Source organism: Lagenorhynchus albirostris, chromosome 9 (assembly GCF_949774975.1).
Source record: "Lagenorhynchus albirostris chromosome 9, mLagAlb1.1, whole genome shotgun sequence".
Taxonomy (NCBI): Eukaryota; Metazoa; Chordata; class Mammalia; order Artiodactyla; family Delphinidae; genus Lagenorhynchus; species Lagenorhynchus albirostris.
The window spans coordinates 46,220,480-46,244,861 of NC_083103.1; the positions used below are offsets into that span (position 1 = coordinate 46,220,480).

The 24,382-nt window shown below is 41.2% G+C and overlaps 1 protein-coding gene across 3 annotated transcripts; it reads left to right on the plus strand.

Moving 5' to 3' along the window:
* Positions 1–9,464: 9,464 nt before the first annotated feature.
* TMEM9B (TMEM9 domain family member B) lies at positions 9,465–22,653 on the plus strand. Of its 3 annotated transcripts, XM_060159712.1 has the most exons (5): positions 9,465–10,301; positions 12,620–12,711; positions 16,032–16,140; positions 18,445–18,579; positions 22,498–22,653. In XM_060159712.1, the coding sequence occupies exons 1-5, from the start codon at positions 9,936–9,938 to the stop codon at positions 22,651–22,653; spliced, it is 858 nt and encodes a 285-aa protein (XP_060015695.1). In that variant the 5' UTR covers positions 9,465–9,935. The 3 variants fall into 3 exon arrangements, with proteins under 3 accessions (XP_060015695.1, XP_060015697.1, XP_060015696.1); XM_060159714.1 differs by lacking the exon at positions 12,620–12,711 and having other exon boundaries at positions 10,168–10,301; XM_060159713.1 differs by lacking the exons at positions 9,465–10,301; positions 12,620–12,711 and adding an exon at positions 14,291–15,097.
* Positions 22,654–24,382: the final 1,729 nt, after the last annotated feature.

A 24,382-nucleotide genomic window follows, 5' to 3' on the forward strand; every position in this document is an offset into this window, starting at 1 on the left:
CAAATAAGAGGTTTGGAAAGGGGAAGGGTTGAATGAACCTTAATATATAGTTAAAGTTAAGGTCTAAATGATGTTGCAAATAACTGCATTTTACAGATGATAGAAACTTACCTTTTAAGTGTTAATATTTTTAGTATTTAAACAGTGTATTTATTAAATAGTCAACAAGAAACATTCTATACCCATGACCGTGGTTATCACAATCTAGAATTATGTTTCTACCACTACTCAGATGATATTACCATTCCACCTCAAAAGGTTTTCTGTCTTACTTTTGTCCATTTATTCTAAATATAATAAATGTAAAAAGACTTAACCAATCTGACTCTTAAACAATGAGCAACAGAGCTTCCCTGATGGCGTAGTGGTTGAGAGTCCGCCTGCCGATGCGGGGGACGCGGGTTCGTGCCCCAGTCTGGGAAGCGGCTGGGCCCGTGAGCCATGGCCGCTGAGCCTGTGCGTCTGGAGCCTGTGCCCCGCAACGGGAGAGGCCACAACGGTGAGAGGCCCGCGTACAGAAAAAAAAAACAAAAACAAACAAGCAATGAGCAACAGAATCAAGATTCATAATCACCTTAATAGAATAAAGCCAACAAAATTGTTTTAACAGAGTTTAAAAAATATATTCTGACTTCCATTTTTAAAAAATCTATTGCACTTGCACAGTGGGGGAGAACTTGGATTAACAGAAATTCCTGTGAAGATGATATTGGTGTTTAGTTGATTGTGCATTCTCTATGTAGAAGTATCAAGGAGTCTGTGTGTAGGAGATGTCATTTGTAAGACAGGGATGTGTATATAATCTGTGGAGCATCCAGAAAAGGGCAATGGTAACCTCATTATGGTCTTCAGAGTTGTCATGTGGAAAGTGTTCTTTCTGGCACCAGAAAGCAAGCATTTCCAATAGGTGGAGGTTGCAGAGAGGCATATCCTGACTCAGTTGGAGGGAAGCATCTACTTTAATCCAGGGACTATACTAATTTATACAAAGAAGGTAGTAGTGTTCACAATTTTGCAGAAGGAAAAGCTAAGGCTCAGAGTAGTATCAAGACACAGTTGCTTAGCACAATTAAATGGACTGTCTCTAAATTCTCTTTCACTGGGAGTGAAAGGTGGGATGATCATTTCCTAGCAATATTGGAGAGAGATTTCTGCATTGGGTGGAAGGTTAGATAAGGAGACTTCCAAAGTCATTTCTAATGCCAAAATTCTTTGATTCTAGGACGTATTTATTAAATGGGATTGTGAATCAAATGTAGTTTATTTTTGACTCATTGCCATCACTACAAACATAGACTCATTAATTTGGACTGAAATTATGAGCTTTTTATGCAGCTATGAAGAGTTGCAGGCTACTGTTCTCAAGAAATCAGAAAGCAGAGACGTACTAGTCTGTGTGTTATAGCTTGGACTCCTCTGTTAGCCGCTACTTCTTCCTTCCATTATCAGTGCATCCTAAGCTATGCTACTATCTTATTTTATGCTTGCTTGTCTGGTCAGTGACCTACTGGCAGCTGTTTCTCACATGGTGTCAAGCATGTGGGCATTGTGACATCTATTTTCTCAGAGACCTTTTTATTCAAGGGTTGTGGTATGTTTCAGAAGACTGGGGCTGCCAGATGCCTGACCAGAATGGAGAAAAAGCTGGGTCTTTACCTGCTTTTAGGTAGTGACTTGTCCCAAGGTTCTAGCAGCCTGATGACTACCAGCCCTGTTCTTTCTTTTCAGCACCTTTATCACACTCTTTCCTGGACCTATGCCCCTAACCAGCAAAGCCCAGCCACCAAAATCAGAGAGGGGAATTCAATCCTGGCATTGTTTTTACTGGAGGCAGAGTAGCCTTCCAGTGTGTAACTAATACAGAAAACCTAACTCTTCAGGGGACCCACATACTCCAATGCTGACGTACTCAAACCCTTGAACAGGAGAAATAAGCTGGGGAGATGGGGTGTGGCTGATCTAGTAGAGATACTTGTGTTTGCCAGAGGAGAGACTTCGAGGACAAAGGGAGTGGAGACATATTAATCTCCTGTGCTGTGAGCCTGGATAACGGGAATTTAACTTTGCTTTCATCATTTGGCAAACTAATATGGGATATCTTGGGATTCTGTTGTGAAATTCTGAACTCCTTGGATATACTGGATGCCCTTGTACTTGGGGGGCTGCTATAGTGGTTCTCATCTTACTTATTTTGAAAATGGGTAAGGACATGAGAATTTCATTGTTTCTGGGCTGCCCATATGAAGAGTCAACTACTCTGTTTTGAAGGTTCTACAGAAACTATCCCCCACGTATCTGAGTTCATAACAGTTTCTCTGTGGTAGATAAGAACCGGTTGGAGAATAGAAAGTACTTTAAAGTGAATAGATTTCATAAAGATCAGTTCAGTCACAGGGCTGTATGAAGGGGGTCTGTCCTAAGGTCTGAGGAAGGGTAGCCAGAGAGGAGAATCCAACTGGTATGCCCCATGGAGAGTAGAATTTCAGATATAAAGGCTCAGTATCAGTAGGCAAGGGCTAGGAGGAAGGCCAGGACTTGAAAAGAGTGACAATTAAAGGGAAGGGAAAATGGGTGGGAAGCTCAGCATCAACCTACGTTGATAATCAAAGAAGGGGCACGAATACTGAAGTAGACCTAAATTAACAAACCATACTGTATAACTCATATTTGACTTATACATCTCATAATAATTTTAATTTGCTCTGCTTCATGGTGGTAAAATACACATCACCGAAGACTCCATTAGCCACTAAAAACAAGATGATTACTCGAAAGACTATAAAGTAAATTAGACCTGAGATCCTCACCCCTTAGTCATTCATTTGTTAATTTGTTTATCCCCTGGAGAAACTGAACTAGTTGGAGCCACCAGGAACAACTGGCAGCTGAGAGGAGGCATCCTACTGAAAATGGGGACTTAAGGTTCAGCATTCTGAAGCATCAGATACCTCTTAAGCTGACTTGGATCCCAGAACCCTGAAATGTGGCTGTTCTCTTAGGACAGTGCTTTCACTGCAGCTCTCTCAAGGTGTTTTTTTCTCCCACAGTTCTATTACTGGTCCTAGAGATGGGTTAGATGGTCTCCTTGCTTCTTATTACTTCTTGCAGATATTTCTCCCTCTGCTTTCCCTTAAAACCCCCCAGCTTTGAGCCTCATGCCATCAAATTATATCAATTCTGTCCCTTAATTGTTGCTATCATCTACAAAATCTACAAGCCCCTGGGTCATTCCGCCTCAGTTTTCAATAAGTTTAGCTCTTGGCTCATTTCACTCCCCACAACACTACTCCAGATTTAATTCTTCGTAATTTAATTACATAAATGGATGAGCCTTTCAACTCCCTGACATATTGGTTCCTTGAATAAACAGTCTTCCACTGATTTTATCCTTTACCTTTCCCTGCCATTTACTCCAATGGTCATACCTTAGATCTTGTTATTACCAAAACTTATAACCGTTTCATGATCTCAGGCTCATGTATCTGACTGACCACCAGCTCTGTCTTCCAGATATCTCCTAGCAACTTGATTGCAACACTCCCTTGATTATCACCTTTCATTGTCCCTAACCTGAGTTTCTCTCCTCTCTTCATAAGCAACTTAAATCCCTGGGTCAATGGATATAATGATTCACTTGCATATACTTTTAACTCAGTTTACCTTCTCTTTTTGTCACACTCACTTTGCAAAACCACAATTCCAGTCAGAGCCAGCTCTTTGCCTACCCCTGTGCAGCAACCATGCTGACTGGTCTCATTTTAAACTCATGTCCATAACTCCCAGGCCCTTAACACTGCCCAACAATCATATTTCCCTAGTCATTCACCTTTTTATTCTAGATCAGGGGTCTGCAACCTTTTTCTGCAAAGGGCCGGATAGTAAGTATTTTAGGCTTTTCAGGTCATACAGTCTCTTTCACGACTACTATACTCTGCCATTGTAACAAAAAAGTAGCCAAAGGCAATATATAAGCATTGCCTTACATATTGCCATACAACTCATAAAATTTGAATTTTATGTAATTTTTATGTGTCGCAATTTAGTATTCATCTTTAGGTTTTTTCCCCCAACCATTTAAAAGTATAAAAATTATCGTTACCTAGCAGACTGTACAAAAACAGGATTTGGCCACAGGCTCTAGTTTGCTGGGCTGTGTTCCTAAGTTATTTCACACCTTCTCTTTTCTTCTCAAGTCTCTAATACTGCCTTCTAATACTGCCAGATGATGGCCTTGCTTTCTACTTCATTCATGAAATAATCAGAACATTCACCACTCCTACCACATCTAACCTCTTACCAGCATCTCTATGCATGAATTCAGCTTTCCCTTCTGTTACTGTGTTACCATAGCACAAAACCAAAATGTTGTATAATTTACTGTGTTTATTGTCTCCCCGACTAGAATGTTAGTTTCAGGAGGGCAGAAAGTTTTATCTGTTTTACACCCTGCTGTATACCAAGTACCTAGAAGAGTGTTTAGCATGTAGTAAGTGCTCAACAAATGCTTGATTGAACATTGGCTACCAGGCCAGCAGGTAGGAATTTAGAGAATTTTTCTCTAGAGAAACTTACCTCGCCTTCCAAGAGAAAGAAACTATGCATCTTGGCAGTTGATCTTGAGTGCCCTAAGTGGTATTTTCTTCAAACTTCTTCAAGAAAACACCCACAATAAGAAATCCCCATTTTATGGACTTGACCCAGTACATAATATGTACATATGATGTATATGTGTGTATGTGAAACCAAAGTTTCACAAAACAATTTCCTTTTTATGTGTGATATATTCTGACATAGTATTTTCTATTCTGTCTTTTGGGAAAAAAAGTTTGTAGCAAGTGATTAAATTGATTTCACAAACCACTAATGGGTTTGCAACCAGAAGTTTGAAAAATACCGCAGTGTGTTCTACTAATCACAAGCCCTGTCTATGTACACAGAGCTTCCAGTCAGTTTTCTAATGCCTAACTCTTACATGCGAATAGATAGCCAAGGATCTCCAGACATTTAAGGAAAGCTTCTGAGAATTCCCTGGCTGTCCAGTGGTTAGGACTCTGTGTTTTCACTGCCGTGGTCTGGGTTCAATCCCTGGTCAGGGAACTAAGATCCTGCAAGCTTCATGGTGTGGCCATAAAAAAAGCTTCTAACAGAAAAAAAAAAAACCAAAACACAGCCATGAAACAAAGACTGAAAAACTCATAACATTAGAAATATCGTCAGAGAAATAAGATGCTGTATTCCCAGATGGAACAGATTGCTATTTAAAAGGGGGCAGGGCAGTCAAGAAAGTAGTACATTTAAAACAGGATAACAGAAATGTGAAAATTCAAAAGAGAGTTGGAAGATAGAAGCCTTTCAGAAAAACAAAAAGAGGTAGAAATGGGGAAGAAATGATAAAATTATTCAATTATTCTAGGGCAAAACCTGTGTAGTGGGCTTAAAGAATAACTAGTCCAGAATGAAGGAGGATGATGAAGCCCTGGAGGGTTGTCTTCAATTAAAAAAAAAATAACTAAACTGATAGGCTACCTGATGTGTTTGAAAGTATTGAGAGTTTGGGATAAATTAATTATAGATACTTGAATGCTAAGAAACATGGAAAAAGAGGCAATGGCTAACTTTGGTCAAAAAAAGGAAATGAAATCATATTATGCTAATTTATTCAACCGTGAATAAATATGTACACAGTTATAATAATGTAAGGAATAGTGATTTACCTAAGTAAGATGATATAGATATATTGAGGGATGGAGGATGGAGAAATAATACATGTGTTTATGAGAGGACATTGGAGTGTAAGTACATAGCTTATTTCCTATAGCAAGAAGTAAGATAATAGCCCAGACTGAAAAATCAAGAACTAGAGTATAAGCATGCTATTAAGAAATAGGGAGAAAATCCCAGAAGAGATTTATCTTAAAAGATAAGAAAGAAGTTGTCTCTGGGGAGCAGAAATTCAGAATGTAGAGTGCTGGGATAGGGTCAACTGTGAAGTACCATTTGATATCTTTAAATGCACTATACTGGGGATTTCCCTGGTGGTTCAGTGGTTAAGACTCCGTGCTTCCACTGCAGGGCGCACAGGTCTGATCCCTGGTCGGGGAAGTTCCGTGTGATGCGGCCAAAAAAAAATATATATATACTATATTGGTAAAAATAAAGATGAATACAAGTAGTATAGTTTTTCATTTATTTGAAAATCTTAGCAGTCAGAATGGAGGAACTGTTTCCCTTAGGTATTGTAAGATATAAGACACTGGGAAACCAAGAATACTGATTTAGCACCCTTCTGAAAGAAACTTTAAAAATTCTCCCTGCTTTGGTACTAAACCTTGTGTTGCTTTGTTATTTTACAGTCTCCAGTAACTTGTCAGCTATTGCTGATACCAGCATCTCTAGGAACAGAAAGATGTAATTCTGGCCTCATACATTGTTGTTACCATGGTGGGAGCCAGCAAGTATACTTATGTGGCTTTACAAGTAGCAGGGGGCAGAAAATCTTACTAAAGGGGGCTTAAGTAGGAGGGAGCACCCTGGCAATGCACATGGTAAAGGAGAGGGCTCACATGAGACATTCCCAGGGTATGCTCAGAAGAACTTCTGTGTGTCCTGCTGTAACCACTGGAGACATGATCCAAGGAAACCATCATATTGATGCTGTGCATGACTCCATTTGTTCTCCTGGACTGCTGTGGCCTGGGAAAGTGCTGAGTAGATCAGAAAGGATGAGGTGGAGAAAGAAGACTGGGGCATCCAGAGAACTATTTAAGCTCTGGAGGGAAAAGGGGTGAGGGGACTGCAGACAGAGCTAGCAAAACCTCGGTCCCAGATACATAAATTGTCACTTCTGCTTCCTAACCTTCTGACTTCCACACTTAAATTTAGAGAAGAGTCTTCTTACTCTTCTGACCATCCCCCACCAGGGAATTTTTTAGGCCTTACAAAGAAGTGAGAGGGCGCATACCTGGTAGGAAGGTGCACCTGGACTTATCACTCCTTAAGTGGAATAGAGTAAGGAAACGTAGTCACAGGGAAGCAGGGAAAAGAGTGGGTACTCACTAAGGCGAGTCTTGTCTGTAAACAGAACAACTCTGATGTGACCTGAAGGTCTAGGAAGACCCTAGGACAGAAAATCTCCCCCCTCCTGCCTACTGTGGTGCCCAGATCCCATCTGCACTTCTTTGGGCATCTCAGCATTGCCCTCTCATGATAATAAAGGAATAAAGTAGGGATTCAAGTAGGTACCTGATTCTTGGAGACTGACCAGGGGAGCCTCTCCCATTCCTTTTCCCTTTTCCAGGTCCCCACAAACATTTATTGGTTTTTACTCTGTCCCAGTCTCCAGGTACAAAGATAATGAACAAGGCCACTGCCCTCAAAGAGTTTGCAAAATTTTGATGGAGGTTGGGAGTATAGAGGCAGATATGAAAACATAATTTTATCCTCATGGGTTAAGTTTGGAAACAGATCTGCACAAATACAGATGGAAGTGCACCTAAGTCAGGGAAGGCTTTCTAGTTGAAGAGACTCCTGACCTAAGGGGAAAGTAAGAGTTATCTAGGCATGAGCAGGGCAGAACAAGAACTGACTCCTCCACTTCCACTGTGTCACCTGGAATTACATTCCTTGTTTAGTGACATATACCCCCCCAACCTCAAACCTTTGGCTCTAGCTGTGCCAGTTCAACTCCGTCACCCCTCTCCTTACCCAGGCCTGAGTCTTCATTCAGACTCTAGCCAGGCAACTAACCATCTTACTACAGTTACTCTACTCAAGGCAGCAACAGCCTATATTCTAGAACAGCTATATCTAATATAAATATTAAATTTTCTAGTAGCTACATTTAAGAAGTAAAAAGAAACAAGTGAAATTATTTTAATAACATATTTTATTTAACCTAATACATCCAAAATATTTCAACCTTAATATAAAAACATTGAGATATTTTGTTTTTCATATTGTCTTTGAAATTCAGTATATATATATATATATATATATATTTTTTTTTTTTTTGGCTGCACTGGGTCTTCGTTGCTGTGCGTAGGCTTTTCTCTAGCTGTAGCGGGCTACTCTTCGGTGCGCGGGCTTCTCATCACGGTAGCTTCTCTTGTTGCAGAGCATGGGCTCTAGGCGCGTGGGCTTCAGTAGTTGTAGCACACGGGCTCCGTAGTTGTGGCTCGCGGGCTCTAGAGCGCAGGCTCAGTAGTTGTGGCACACGGGCTTAGTTGCTCCGTGCATGTGGGATCCAGGGCTCGAACCTGTGTCCCCTGCATTGGCAGGCAGATTCTTAACCACTGCGCCACTAGGGAAGCCCAAGATTCAGTATATTTTACACTTACAGCATATCTCAATTCAGTCACACTTCAAGTGCTCAATTGCCACATGTGGTTAGTGACTACAATATCTGACAGTGTAACTCTAAAATTCTGCCCAGACTGAGTGTACTTGGTGAGGCACTATTATATATTTCCTCTAGGTCTCTGTACCCCGAGTCAAAGCCCTGAGAACAATTTTGAAGAACGGGAAGGCCTGTGAGGTTTCAGCCAAAGAGTAATCACTCCCTTCAGATGCTAGACCTAGACAACTAACCCAAAACTGATCTCAAACTTGCTGATAAGACAGCTTTTAGCAATCACAAATCCACAAGTGCATCACAGTCAGACACATTTGACCCCTGGTGTCTCCAGACTGTCCTCTGGCCAGCAGGACACCCGCTAAGAAAACCTGATAATTAACTAACGTAACAGCATCTTCAGAAGGCAGCCTGGAGGGGCCTTGGTGAAAAGTCATCTAGTCCTGCCATTCTGGTTCTGGTTGGGACCGGGAACCACTTGCCATGTGGGACTGAAAGGGGCTAAAAATATTTGGCGTAGCATCAGACACCTTGTGTTAGAGTCTAGCATCAACAAGAATCACATGGGAGAAAAATATTGAGAAAATTCTATCCGTTAATTAAACATTTCCACAAACTAGGAAAAGACCACCTTTTAAGTTTTGCTTAGAGAAAGGAAACACGGGGTATTCCATGAAAGCAGAATTTGAAATCCATAGGTAAGAGTTCAGTCACCTCATACTGAGACCAGAAAAGGGAAGTGTTTGGACCAAGGTCATTCAAAAAATCCGTAGAAGTTATGATGAGCCCCTGCATCCTTTCCACTACAACCCCACTGTCTCTACTAACTGAAAAATATTTTAATTGGAGACACTATGCCATCTCCAAGGTTATCCTAAATTACCCTTCAGGATGACCCGCTCTGGGAAGGATGGGTCAGTCCTCCCCGGCTTCTGACTTAGGGGACCAGCCACCTTGAATAGGATTGTAGCGCCGCGATCCCCCACCTTCTGGAATCGTGGACGGAGGAGGCTACTAGGGCGGTTCTCTCGCCAACTCCACACCTTCCGGAGGCAGGCCTGGCCCAGCCCAGCCCCTCCGCTGTTTCCCAGTTCCTGGCGGCAGGCTGTGCTTAGGCGGTCAGACCCCCAGTGGGAGGCAAGCGGGGAGCCCCAAACGGAGGCCACACCCAAGAAGGCAGCTCACAGACTGTTAGCAACTTCGCGGCGAGTGGGGTCCGGGATGCGAGTGGGCCGCAGGTCAGTACCCAAAGTGCCAGAGAGGACCTCTCGACCCTCTGACTGGGGGTGGGCATCCCGGGAAGCGATGGCTCGGCCAGTCCCATACCTGTCCCCACGCCTCACACCCGCCCCGCCGGCGCCGGCTGGGACGGGCCGCCTCTCAGCAATTCCTGGGGCTTATTAGGCTCACTCTGGGTCCGGCAACGAACTGCTCCGGCCTCGCAGGGGTCGCTCTGGCCCCGCCCCCCGTCCCCCCGCTGACAGCCCGGGCTTGCTGGGGGGGGTGGTGGTGGGGTCTCCCTGGGCTGGAGGACCTGCTAGTGCACTGGCGGCCCACAGCCCCGCAGCCTCGGTGCCAGGGAAAGATGGCCTATCACCTCAAAGCTCCGCCGGACCCACGCTGCGCCCCCGAGAGGCCGCCTTTGCTTCTGGGGAACCGCGCAGCCTCCCGGCCTTCGCACCGGGAACCGTTTCCGGGGCGAATGCTTTTCGTAGCTGACCCGGCGCGGCCCGTGACGCGAGGGCCCAGACGGAAGTGCGGGTGGAAGAGCCGGAGCCCGAGCCGGAGCCCGACCGAGAGCAGGTCTCGGGGGCTCCGGCTGTGGGGACTGCTGGGGCTGGCAGCGATGGCGACCCTGTGGGCCGGCCTCCTTCGTCTCGGCTCCATGCTCAGCCTGTCCTGCCTGGCGCTCTCGGTGCTGCTGCTAGTGCAGCTGTCGGACGCCGCCAAGGTGAGTCCCGCCCCGCGCTCGCCCCAGACCGGAGCTCCTCCCCTGCCTCCGGCCTTGTCCACCTGCGTCCCACCCAAGTCCTCTCCCATCCCTGACAGCCCGACCCCTAGCTTCACAGCCCTGACTGACTACCACCCGGAACCCTCCCGACGGCCAGGGAGCAGTCCAGCCTTCCTGCTCCAGCTGTCTGACGGTCCCCGCCCGCACCCCTCCCACCCGCGGAGCTGACACCCCGCCCCAGCCCCACCCGGTCCTGACGGCGCTCAGAGTCGGGACAGCATCTCCGCCTCCTTGAATTTCCCTTCCCAGCCCCGACAGCACCCCCCCTCCCTCAAACTTGACAGCGTTTCCAACTCTAAGAGCCTTTAACTTCATACGCTTGAGCTCTGACAGTCCACCGCCGCCCTCCACCGGCTTCACAGACCACTGCCCCAATTCCCCAGGCCAAAATGATAGGAAGCCCGCATCTCACAGCTGTCTTCCCTCTTAGGAACTAACTCCTCTCAACTCACCCCTGAACTCATCCCTTCCCACTGTGGGAACTTGCTTCTCCTGGCAGCCTTCCTTCTCAATACGACCTACAGGAGGCTCTCTCACTGGCCTCATATCCTCACCTGACTCCCTCCAGGACCTCCTGGCCCCTTTCTTGCCTTCTCTCTTCTTGATAATTTAGAGGGTAAGGGAGGATCCAAACTACAGGAGAGGTGAGGTTGTGGCCTTCTCCCCTGCTCCATTTCTTGGCCCTTCTGGTCCCCCTCATGCTGCTATCTCTAGTCCCCTTCGTGCCGATACCCTCCAGACCTGTCCTTGATGAGCTAGATCATTACTAGGGAAAACAGATGGCCTGCACATTAATGTGATGGGAAAACAGAATGACATTTTTCTTTTCTAAATTGGAGCTTTACTCTATAATACCTTTAAATATAGGGGCTGGGAAAGATGGGTGACAAGTATACAGATCAGGGGGGTTTTGGTCAGGGGTTCTTTTTTTATTGAAGTATGTAGTTAATTTACAGTGCTATGTTAGTTTCGAGTGTACAGCAAAGTAATTCAGATTCTTTTCCATTATAGGTTATTACAAGATATTGAGTTTAGTTCCCTGTGCTATACAATAGATCCTTGTTGTTTAGGTCAAGGGTTCTTTTTGAAATCTTCCCTATGTCCCTCCAGAAACAGGGACAGCAGCAAGTCTCCTGACTTTCAAAACACTGCTGGCACCCTCTGCATATCTTCTGTCATCACTTGAAGTGGTATATTGTAACCATGTACTTGTCAGTCTCCTTTGCTTGGGCATGTCCTAATTCTGGGCGGGAACCATGTCTCACACTTATCTGAATCCACCTCATTGTACACAAGTTCTGGCACAGGACAAATGCTCACTAAGTAGTTGCTCAATGAGTAAATGAATTACCAACTCTGCCAGATATACCACCATATCTAGGAGTTTTGGACCTGGTCCTCTGGAGACTAATGAGCTGCTGCCTTCTCAGATTAGATTCCCCTTTGTTGGGGAAGCATCTCCTACTCCCTCTATTCATAAATTTAGTCACCCCTTCCTCCACTTCTTGAAACTTGCTTTATCAGTAGTTGTCCTCTCTGTCTCCCAGGGATTAGAAGCAAAGTTTCCTGGGAAGGGTAGACCAAACTGATCTCAGCTACACTCACACTACTTCCCTTATGTATTGGGTTGGCCAAAAAGTTCGTTCGGTTAATGAACACATTCAGTAAAGTTCTCTGTGAAAATGAAGAAGGTGTGTTTTATTTTTACTTTAAACCGAACGAACTTTTTGGCCAACCCAGTACTTCCTTTCTAATTGTAGCTGAGTGCCTCCAAAACTTCATCCCTTCTATAGGACTCTGGCCCAACCCATTTTATCCATAGCAATACCTTTCTACCAAAGGGTGGAAGGATGGTGAGTAGAAGAATTGTGATTTGTTTTGTGAGTAATTTTTAGTTTGATATTTCCCCATCCTTCTGTAATCAGCATTCTTATCTGCAGGCGCAGCTGTCTGTCTACCTCGTCTTTCTACTAGCAGGTAGATGGTGATAACATTAGCACAATTTGATTGTCATGTGACACAAAAATGCGATTAACAAGTCACAGATACTAGATGTTATTTCAAAATAATTTTATGTAGTATATAATCATTCATTAGCATTACCAATGGCTTTTAAAAACTTGTATATCTCACAGTTATTTAAAATTTTAAATGAATGGTTTTAGAATACTTGGCGGGGATGCTTAGCACAATGTGTAAGTTGCAGTTTTTAAAAATATTGATGATAAACTGTCAACAAGTTTCTATTTTGGTTATAGAATTCTGAGGATGTCCGATGTAAATGTATCTGTCCTCCCTATAAAGATAATTCTGGGCGTATTTATAATAAGAACATATCCCAAAAAGACTGGTAAGTATTCTGGATTACTGAATTACCTGTCAAATTTCTTTCTTTGGTTGCCACTGTTAGCCCTGGATATTCATCCAATGTATTGTTTTCTCTTTAAGCAAAAGTGTTGAATTCCATTTCTATTTGAAAAAGTGAGAGTAAGGCCCTGAGTGCATGATGTAGGCCTAAAAGAATGTAGCCAAAATCCCCAGGCAGGGAGGCTTTTACATTGGGATGGGGCTGAGTTTGTGGCACCCAAACTACTCATAGCTACCCTTCTGCGTCCCCTTAAATTTTGGTCCTCCCTCTTGCTTCTCAGTGGAAGGTAAGCAAGCCTCATTTATCTGGGTCAGACCTTTTACAATTTGTAGGTTTTGATGATATCTTGTCAGATATAGGAGACTATGTTTAAAAGTGTCAAAAGGCTCAGGAAGGAATGGGAATGAGCCATGAATATCAGAGTTTACCAATTGGTGTGCTATTAATAGGTTATAGGTGTGCCAAGTCATTGATCCCTTCAGCCCTTGGCATATAATCAAGTAGGCCTGTGATGACTGGGATCCTGACTAGCTAGCCACCAGCAGCCTTCTCTGTTTATCCCAGTGGACCTTACAAATAATAGCTTTTTCTACATGTGCCGTAAAATGATTGGGAAGCAGTTATTTTGTAGCAGGATAGGTGGGCTCCTTACTCTGGACTGGGACGTTTTATGGTTTGTAATGGAAGGTTGCCAGGATAGGCCTAGAAGAAAAATAGCTCCAAATGTTCTGTACTTTCACATGTGCCCGATTTCACAGCTAAATAGCCCCGAAAGTTTGAAAGCAGAATTAAATTCATTCTGTTACAATATTCCAGGCTGACTTTGAGTAAAAAAAGGCAGGCTTTGAGCATGTTTAGCTTTTCTGATGTCATTGTCTGTTCTTCCCATGATGTGCATTTAGGTTCAATCCGACATTTGGTGAGTATATTCTTGAGAACTTCTTGTGAGCTTTTGTGTTCTACTTTAAATTGTCTCATACTACAGTGATTTAGCTATTCTTCTAGGTTTTATATCAGCAAGTTACTTTATATGAAAAGAAAACTCAAATAAGTTATTCCTATAAATTTTCCAAATATATTGAGCACTTACAATCAGTTTATTTTATTATCAGTAGTAGAATATGATGCCTGTTACTTGAGTGGCAAATGAACTCACTATTCAAGTGTTTAGCACTAATCTTTTCACTGACTTTTTGTTTTTCCAGGTTCACAGAGAACCGTATATCATTTATCCCTGGTTATTGGTGAAAATAGGGAGCTTTGAAAATAAAGAGTTGAAAACTAGGCTTGCTTTGGAATTTTTCTTCCCTCTCTCCCTTGCTTCCTTCCTGCAGCTTAGCCTTTTACTAGGGATAGGTTCACAGATGTCACTGAAAGTTTTTTAACTGGCTTTAGAAGGGTAGGCAAGTTATGACTAATCAAGATGTTATGGCTTTGCGAGGCTTCCAATATCTTATCTGACCCTATATATATTTTTACCTCCTGGCCTCTCCATTTTGTCCAGCTGTTAGCTTTAATTCTTCATTGACCTATACTGTCTAACTTAAGAAAAATTTTGAGTTCTCTGGTTTGTGTTTGAGGCGTGATTTCAAGCTGATAATGTCCTCCTTTTGGCACTAGGGGGAGGTGTCGCCTAGTTCCTGAAGTGGTTGTGTTCTGTATCTGGGTTCTGTGTTTACAATGAGTGGCCAGCCAGAACCAACCTTCCTGCTTCCTCTCCCATCCTGCACAGCACTCAAAATCTCCTTGTTATTAAACTGTATTTGTACTTCCAAAGAAATACTCAACACTTAAATTCCCCAAGTAATTCTTAAGTATTGTTACTAAGGCTTCTGAAGCTGAAATAGAAAACTAAGTAGGAGATAAGTCTCATTTTCCTGAGGTTCAGAGAGATACAGGGGGGCTGTCCTAGGAGGCAGGAGCCCTGGATTCTGGTCCTTTTACCTATTACTTTACTCTGACCTGTACAGGTGACCTCTCCGAGAGTGCTGGGCTGGATGACTTCTATGATTCTGAGCTAGATACCCCTGCAGTGGGATTTAGCTTCCTCTGCCTATTTTATGCCTGCATCCAGCTGGATACGTTCCTGGTCTTCTGTACATTTGGAACAAATATCACACACTTGTATGGTGTGAATTGTGGGACCTTACTCTTATTTGAAAGTCTGCCAGTTGAGACTTATTCTTTCATTACTACCTTTGTTAAAATTAAATTACCTGTTAAGGAAAACTGACTGAACTTTTATCATTTATGCCATTTTGGGTTTTCTTTCTTATGCCACAGCTCAGAGGGAACAGAACACAAAAAAGTACGTTCTGATAGGGCAAAGGGAAAGAATCAGCCTGGAGCATTGGATGCCCTCAAGAAGGTGGGTGGAGTGAGACAGGATGCTGTGGTAGAGTTCGTGAGGCAGCCAGACATGCCTAAGGGAGAGAGCACAAGAGGGAGGGAAACTGCCCAGCAGCCAGCAGGAGGACAGCAAAGCTTTGCCTGCCTTTGCTGAAGGTGATCAGGGTAGTGGGCTCTTAATAGCTGGGGAGAGTAAGAATTTAATTATTTCCTAGAATTGACAGATTTCTGGGAAAAAGATTTTTTGGTTAGGCTTGCTTATCATAAGCTGTAAATAAGTGACCTGGAAAATGGGGAGGAGATAAACGTCCAACCACAAAAACATTCAGCCTGTTATTATTTTTAGGTACTGTTGCCAGGTAGTGTTTTCATTTTAAAATATTTTTGTTGTCCTAATCCTACTTCTCCATGCTTTTTAAATAGACTTTTGCTCATTAAGAAAAGTAATTGTTTCTTACTCTGGTGTTCAGCTTTTAGAGTTTCATAATTTACCAACTGTTATGTGTGATTAGCCATTCATATACCACACTGTGGCAGTTTAGATGATATTAGTTAATTCATAAAAGAGGTAATCTCATATTTGAATAATGCTTCAGGTCACTTTAAATCATTTAAGGCAGTTTTACTTGCTAAATGAACAAGTCTAAATATGACTTGATCTGCTAAGTAGTTTTCAGTCCCATTTGGGATTTTTCCCATTTTTAACTATAAATAGCACTTTTGAAAATAGCTGCTACATATGTGTCTTTATGGTTTCTTAGACTGTTAAAGCTTACCAAATTGCTAATGTTTAGAGAGGAAATGATTTCCCTTCCCTTACTGATTATTCGTTCCTTATATTCATTCTTTCATTGGGAAAGTTCAGTGATTATTCCGGATTTCAGGAAAGCTTTGATCAGTGCAAGTAGAAAATCCAGCTAGGTTTAGGCAGTATTTTATCTTTGTTTTTCCAGCGATTGCCTTCATGTTGTGGACCCCATGCCTGTGCGGGGGCCTGATGTAGAAGCATACTGTCTACGCTGTGAATGCAAATATGAGGAGAGAAGTTCTGTTACGATCAAGGTAAAAAAACAATAATCCATCTTTTCTGCTTCTGGAACAGTTTTTGTTGGTATCTAGACAAGAAAGAAAATTTTGGACATTTGAAATCTATTTAGTTACCTAAACTATTGCTCTTCCATCCTGTTCCCCAGCACCCTCTTACCCCCTCCTTTCTCATCCCCAGCCCGCACCCTAAAAGGAGCAATGGGCCTGCTCTCCGCCTGCCTCGTTGAGATGCCTTGTGCATTAATTAGGATACCTTAGATAGATGTGATATGTGAAATGGCACAAAAAAAGCCCTAAGTATAATTAGCATTTCCCAGAAAGACATTCCAGCTTCTCTGCGGGCCATGTACGCCAAAGATTAGTGAGAAAGCAGGATGATTAGACCTTCTTCTTCCTGCCCTCTCAACCCTTAGAAAAAGTTATATATAGAGTGACTGCTCTATCCTAGAAAACATCACTTCTGGATTTTAAGATTTCCTTTCTTTATCTTTTATAGGAAATGGAATGTAGATCACTCATCACAATTTGGACCTCTAATGAGTTCAGTTACTTTATTATGGTGGCTAATAGTTCTTCTCCCCAATTTTTTTATATGGAGGTCCCCATTCCTGTTGCAAAAAAAAAAAAAGCCTCAGGGGAATCTGGGGTGCTCAGCTATGCCAGTTACAAAGACTCCTGTTGTGACTGACCCTGTGGAGAGCTCCTGCTCCAGCAGGGTACTGTCCCATAGAGAAACCATCATTGTACTTTTCTATTTTTAAACAAAATTTTTATGTATAATTTCCATACCCCAAATGTCACTCATTATAAGTGTACAATTTTATAAATTTTAGCAAATTTAAAACCAATTTTTAAAATCCAGTTTTAGGGACTTCCCTTGTGGTCCAGTGGTTAAGACTCTGCACTTCCAATGCAGGGGGCACGGGTTCAATCCCTGGTTGGGGAACTAAGATCCCACATGCCCCGCAGCCAAAAAATAAAAATAAATAAATACTTTGGGTATTGGCCCTGATAACTTTCTAAAAAAAAATTATAAAAATAAAATCCAGTCTTGGAACATTCCCATCACCCCAAAAAGATCCCTCATAACCATTTATAGTTAATCCCATTCCTACCCCCAGCCCTAGACAATCACTATTCTGCTTTGTGTGTCTACAGATCTGGACATTTCATATAAATGGAATCATAAAATATGTGGTCTTCTGTGACTGGTTTCTTTCACACAGACCTCAAAAACATGTCTCTTCATGTTGTAGCATGTATCAGTACTTAATTCCTTCTTATTACTGAATAGCATTCTATTACATGAACATACCACCTTTTGTTTATCCATTCATCAGTTGATGGACATTTATTTCCAGATTTTTACTCTTATGAATAATGCTGTCATCAATATCTGCATACATGTCTTTGTGTGGATGTATGTTTTCCTTTCTCTCTGGTAGATTCCTAAGAGAGGTAAGTTTATATTTAATTTTTTTTTTTTTTTTGCGGAACGCGGGCCTCTCACTGTTGTGGCCTCTCCCGTTGCGGAGCACAGGCTCCGGACGTGCAGGCTCAGCGGCCGTGGCTCACGGGCCCAGCCACTCCGCGGCATGTGGGATCTTCCCGGACGGGGGCACGAACCCGTGTCCCCTGAATCAGCAGGTGGACTCTCAACCACTGCGCCACCAGGGAAGCCCTATATTTAATTTTTTAAGAGACTGCCAGGTTGTATTCTAAAGTAGTTGTACCATTTTACATTCTCACCAGTAACATATGAGGGTTAAGTTTCTGTACATCCTCGCTAACATTTGGTATTGACTGTCTTTAACTGTAGCCATTCTAGTGGGAGGTGTCACACTGTACTGCTTGACACTGCACGAATTAAGATCTCAAGAAAGTCATGTGCCTAAAATGTATTTTTGTATATCTAAATTGATCTAAAGCAGTATGCTGTTGAAATTCATCTGAATTACATTTTCTGTTAGGGATCCTAACAGAAAGTGGTCTTGACTGCAGTGCTGTTGAATCTAGGACACTGTATTCAGGTGAAAAAAGAGAACTGCTGTGCTAGCAGTGGTGCAAATGATTAGCAGTAGGTGAAGATGGAATTTGAAGACTCGTGAAAAGATCCCAAAGGCAAAATGCTTTCTTTCCTTTTTTTCTATAAATAATACTTTGGTGAAGAGTTGAGTTTATTTCTTATGTTGGAATCTGGTTTGTATAGAAATCCTGTATGCTTAACAGATCAGTCTTCACTATGGCTTCAGCATTATTATACAAAATTCAGATTTCTTGGCTTGAACAGAGATACAACTTATTTTCAATTTCCTTTAGGTTACCATTATAATTTATCTCTCCATTTTGGGCCTTCTGCTTCTGTACATGGTATATCTTACTCTGGTTGAGCCCATACTGAAGAGACGCCTATTTGGACATTCACAATTGATACAGAGCGATGATGATGTTGGGGTAAGTTCTTAGCATGCCCTAGGTGTTCAAGGCCAGTCTCTGTCATCATCTGATATAAAGTGCATGTAAAGAGTAGTTACATAATAGATGTCCCTATCTGGAGCAGATCCTGCACCAGAGAACCTAAAGACAATTCTAATATTAGTGTATGTCTCTTTATGAGGAAATTGCTCTGTAAAGCCATAAATGTGGTGGTTTGACCGATGATCCTTGGTGAGTGTGCTGTACGAGGCTTTGCCTTTCACTACCAAGGGCACAATTTTCATTGCCTTTTCCTGTTTACATTGAGAAAAGCATCAGAGATAGTCTTCTTCCTAGGCTCCTGCCTGAACACCTTTCCTGTCAACATCACCAAATATTTTAAAAGGCAAAGAGGCTTTAGTGAAGGGAAGCATGAAAACCATAATGTTCTTTACTTAATGAAGTACAGCTTGATAACCTGCTGATGTTTTATATTTCCTATTTTCCTCCTTCTTTAAAAAAATCTGTGATCTTTAACTCTAGAGAAAAATAAAACCATCACTCCTGATTCTCTTCCTATCTTTAAAACACATTCATATTTGTATATATAATAATATTACTTCACTCAAAACCTTTGAGAAATTGACATAGTCCGCAAATTTGTTATTCAGTATGGCTTAGAGAATTATATTGTTTGTTTTGTCATTATCCTGTTTGGGTTTGTTTCCAAATTTTCCACTATTTCATTATTACATATATAATATTCTTTAGAAATTAGTTTTTATTTTGGATTACTTTATTGAACTATGTTTCTTAAAGTGAATAAAATTTAGTAGAGTGTCAAGAATCAATTCCAAAAGCCAAAGCCAGGATAAAGCCTTGCCAATCACAGTCAAAAGTCCTTTTACTCTGGAATGGCTTGTGGACCCATTGGTAAAAGATGAGAAAGGGGATCCCGAATGAATAGCTTAAGTTATAATTACAGAGCCTGCTTGTCTCATGAATATCAATATTGAATACTCAACTTAATTTGAGCAAGATTTCATTTTTGTTTTGTGAAGAACTTTCATAGAAATACCTCTCTTTGCCTCTTTCCCTTTGCTTCCTTTAGTAATTCAACCAACACATAACAAGTAACTTTTCCATATCAGGAAGAATTAGAGTCTCAAATACTGTTCCCATGTTAATTTTCATTCACATACAACATTTCCCATTGATATTTTGGGTCAGATGATTGTTTGTTGTAGGGAGCTGTCCTGTTCACTGCATGATATCTAATAGCATCCCTGACCTCTGCCCACTAGAAGCCTCATCCCAATCATGACAATCAAAAATGCCCACAGACATTGCCAAATGTTCCTGGGGGTCAAAATCACCCCCAGTTGAGAACTACTAACATATGAAGACGTTATGTATCAAAGGCCACCTAAACCGTTTCATTATAGGCACAGAGACAGAAACTGTGACTTAAACTACATCCCTTATAGCATTAAATATCTGGTTCCTGATTTTAGGGATAGACAATATTAATGTAATACACAGAGCATAAAAGAAATGGATGTACAAATGTATAGATAAAAACATGTAGGAAAGGCATTTGATGGGACCATGTGCTTAGTAACCATTTTGTTCACCAGAGATTGATTCTGTGAGCATGTCGATCATGTGAGAACATTGTCTTGAGAGGCCTGGCTGACTTTTGCATATCAGTTAAATTGATTCTGGGCAGAGAGAGGTTTTCTAAACACAGGTATGAATTTATGGTAACAACTCCGTTCAAAAAGAAGTTCAATTTAAATTCCTACAATTGTTGCTAATCCAAGACGATAGTTCTTCACTCTTTATGTGCCTTTATACATGCTTTTGTTAAATTCTCAGTTAAGTTCTGTTTTAATTTTTTCCATTTTTGTTGGGTGTAAAGTACTTTGAATCAAGTGAGAGCACAAATAGTTAAGAAGCTCACTGAAAGTAGTCACAATAGTTACTGTGTTATATATCCACGACACATCATTGCTATTATCAAAGCATTACATTAAAACATGTTTTGTACTTATTGTAATTTTATCAGGTATAAAAAGTGCAAACATATATAAAGAGTAAATCTCTATTTGCATTCTCCTGGCATCCATGACTATGAGCAGCTAGTTCAGTCTTGTTCTGATGGATGGAGAATAGGCCAGAAGGATTAACTGTGTGTTTAGTCCTTTAAATTTGTTCCTTAAGAAGATGTTTCTCTCCCTACCTTGAAGAGTAGATAACAGGACTATGAAATTGAGAAGCACTCTGCTGGTAAAGTACATCCTTCTTCCCAGTCTTGTTTATGTCAAAACAAACCAATGGTAATAATGTTTTATATACAAGTTCACTGAAGCACCATATTCGGATAGTGTCATTTTAATCTACCTGAACAAAATCAGTGTGGTAAGATACGACACCAAGTCACGTTTAGGGAAGCTAAGACTTGTGCTTGTGCTCATTTGTTAGATGACCTTGGATCGGTTTATTTCCTCATGGGAAATAAAGTAATCTAACAACATTAGCTGCCTTCCTCTTTCCTAATGTTCTTTCTTACATCTTTGAAACATTTGAACTTTGTGGAATTGTTTTTATTATTTTCATTTGTAAGGTTAAAAAAAGAATGGGGTTTGCACAAGATATTACCTAAATTAAGTGAAAAGTTGAAGCAATTTTGGTAAAGAAGGCAGGGATAGATTCTTTACAGAAAACTCTTTGATGTCTTTGAAATGTTGACATTATATAAATATCTTGCTCTAAAAAGAAGACCAGGTGTTAAAACACTGTTTAGTTATAGTTTTATATATATAGTTATGCAGTTATGTATAGCTTTCCATAGACACGCTGACTGCTGCCCTGGGTATATAATAGAGCTTTTGCAAACATGCAAAACAATATTGTTTCTTTCTGAGAGGCGAAGTTTAAGAGGTCTGACTTGTGACTTTTATCCTATGTTGGAACATTTAGGAGCTTTGCTAACCCAGGTTCAGGAAAAAGAGATCAAGGAAAAGGCAAACAAAAGCAATAAATTAGTACTGAATGCCTTTTGTCATTTAGGCAGCTGTGTTTATATCTCATGCATAGATAGATAAGCATGGTGGTTTCCTGTGTAATGACTACAAACATCAGTGGCGTTGGTTTACTTTGACCAGGACAGGTTCGTTTTCTACAGATACCTGGTTGACCCTTCAATGGCCTCTTTCCTAATGCGGCAGCTAACATGGAAGCTACTGTGTGCTTAGCAATGAAAGATTCAAGTCTTTACCAAATAGAAATGCTGAAGTAATAATTCCTTACTGTCCTTAGCACTAGAGGGTAATTGTAGCACTTGAGCTATGTCTCTGTTCATTACAGATTGGGGAAGGGGGGAAATGTAGGTGTTGAGGGCATAAGAAGAGACGGAAACCAACCAAGATAGGATCCAGTCAACTCATCTCCCAGGATGAATGTGGCCCCAAGCTGGCAAGTAAAAATTCTAATATAATGGGAGTCAGGAAATTAAAAGATAGGAGTTTCCTCAGCCACAGATTAGCTATATAGTATTGAATAAAACAAGGAAAAGCCTCACTTTCTGTATCTGTAACATATAGATATTAACATGCAAAATAGATTTTCTTTCCACCACTCATCAAGACGGGCTTCTCTTTAACGTAAATGACCACTGTCTTTGTCTTGATCCCAACTTCTTAAGGGAATGTCTTTGGAAATGGTGACTCATGGGAACTTTGCACAAATACCTCCTCATCGCTTATTTTACTTGAACCAACTATTTCTGTAGTTGAGTTCATCCTGCTTCTGGTAGTTGAGTGCCTAAGAGTGCTTGGCCAAATTAGATGGTCTGTTTGAAAAGGCCAGCTGCTCCTATCTCTGTGGCTGGATAACTGTGTGTGTGTGTTTTACACGGACCATACTGTCTGATGTTCTCCATTCCTGGACTTTCAGGATCACCAGCCTTTTGCAAATGCCCACGATGTGCTGGCCCGCTCCCGCAGTCGAGCCAATGTGCTGAATAAAGTAGAGTATGCCCAGCAGCGTTGGAAGCTTCAAGTCCAAGAGCAGCGAAAATCCGTCTTTGACCGTCATGTTGTCCTCAGCTAATTGGGAATCGAATTCAAGGTGACTAGAAAGAAATAAGGCAGACAATGGGAAAAAATTGACTGAGTTTTCCTGGGTTTTGTGTTAATGCCCTGTTGATTTCACTAACTCTTGCTGGAAAATTCGAAACTGGAAACAAAAACATGCTTGGTATTTTCTTTTCTTGTTAATGTATTAATGGAGGCATTTTTTAAAGCACACGCCTCAAACAACGTTAGCCTTTTCCTATTTGTGACTTTTACTAATAAAAATATGTCTGCCTGTAAATTATCTTGAAGTCCTTTACCTGGAAAAAGCACTCTCTTTTTTACCACACAGTTTTAATTTGGTTTTCAAGATAATTTTCAGGGGTGGTTTTTGTGTGGTGTTTTTTGTTTTTGTTTTTGTTTTTGGCAGAGTAGGGGAGGGATACGTGAGAAGTGCTTAACATAACTTTTCTCAAGTCACTTTACTAAACAATCGTTGTAAATAGACTTTGCCTTTTATTTTCAAGTTTCATTTATATTTTGAAGTCTGTCAGCCTCATCAAAGCCCTGACTTACCTATTTGAATTTTGCACTGACTATGTTATCTGGACATCTGGTTGGCCTGTGGCTGCACTTCATGGTAAATTGGATCTGAAATGCCTGGTGGCTCTTCATAAGATGCAGATTTTCTTCATGTACTGTGATGTCTGATGCAATGCATCCTAGAACAAAGTGGCCATTCACTAGTTTACTGTAATGAATAAACATAGTCTTGGTGTGTGGTCTTTCTCATCTTCTTCTAGTATCTTTAAGGATGAATCCTAAGGACTTGGACACTTGCAATAAAGAAATTTTCTTTTAAACCCAAGCCTCCCTGGATTGATGACGTACACATATTTGTCAGCATCTCCAGTCAGGTTGAGAGGCAGCTGTTTGAGCTGTAGTGTGTACAGCTTTGAACTAGCACTGGAGTTCCAGTTGCCTCCCTCTGAAAGGTATAGCAGTTATTGGATAACTGGCTTTTTTCTTCCTATGTCCTCTTTGAAATGTAACAATAAAAATAATTTTTGAAAAACTTTTTTTCATATTCTTTTCTATTATGGTTTATCACAGGATATTGAATATAGTCCCTTGTGCTATACAGTAGGACTTTGTTGTTTATCCATTCTATATTATAATAGTTTGCATCTGCTAATCCCAAACTCCCAATCCATCCCTCCCTCACTCCCCTCCCCCTTGGCAACAACAAATTTGTTCTCTATGTCTGTGTGTCTGTTTGTTTCATAGATAAGTTCCTTTGTGTCATATTTTAGATTCCACATGTAAGTGATATCATATGGTATTCAGACAATGGAATATTATTCAGTGCTAAAAAGAAATGAGCTATCAAGCCACAAAAATATGTGGAGGAACCTTAAATAAATATTACTAAGTGAAAGAAGCCAATCTGAAAAGGCTATTTACTATACGATTCCAACTATATGACATCCTGAAAAAGGCAAAACTATGGAGTAAAAAAAAAATCAGTATATAATATGTCATTATACATTTGTCAAATTCCATAGAATTGCACAACACCAAGAGTGAACTGTAATGTAAACCATGGGCTTTGAGTGATAATGATGTGTCAGTATTGGTTTATCACTTGTAACAAATATATCATTCTGGGGCTGGCTTATTGGTAGTAGAGGAGAATGTGCATATATGTAAGAGTAAGAGGTAAATGGGAACTATGTACTTTCTGCCCAGTTTGCTGTGCATCTGCA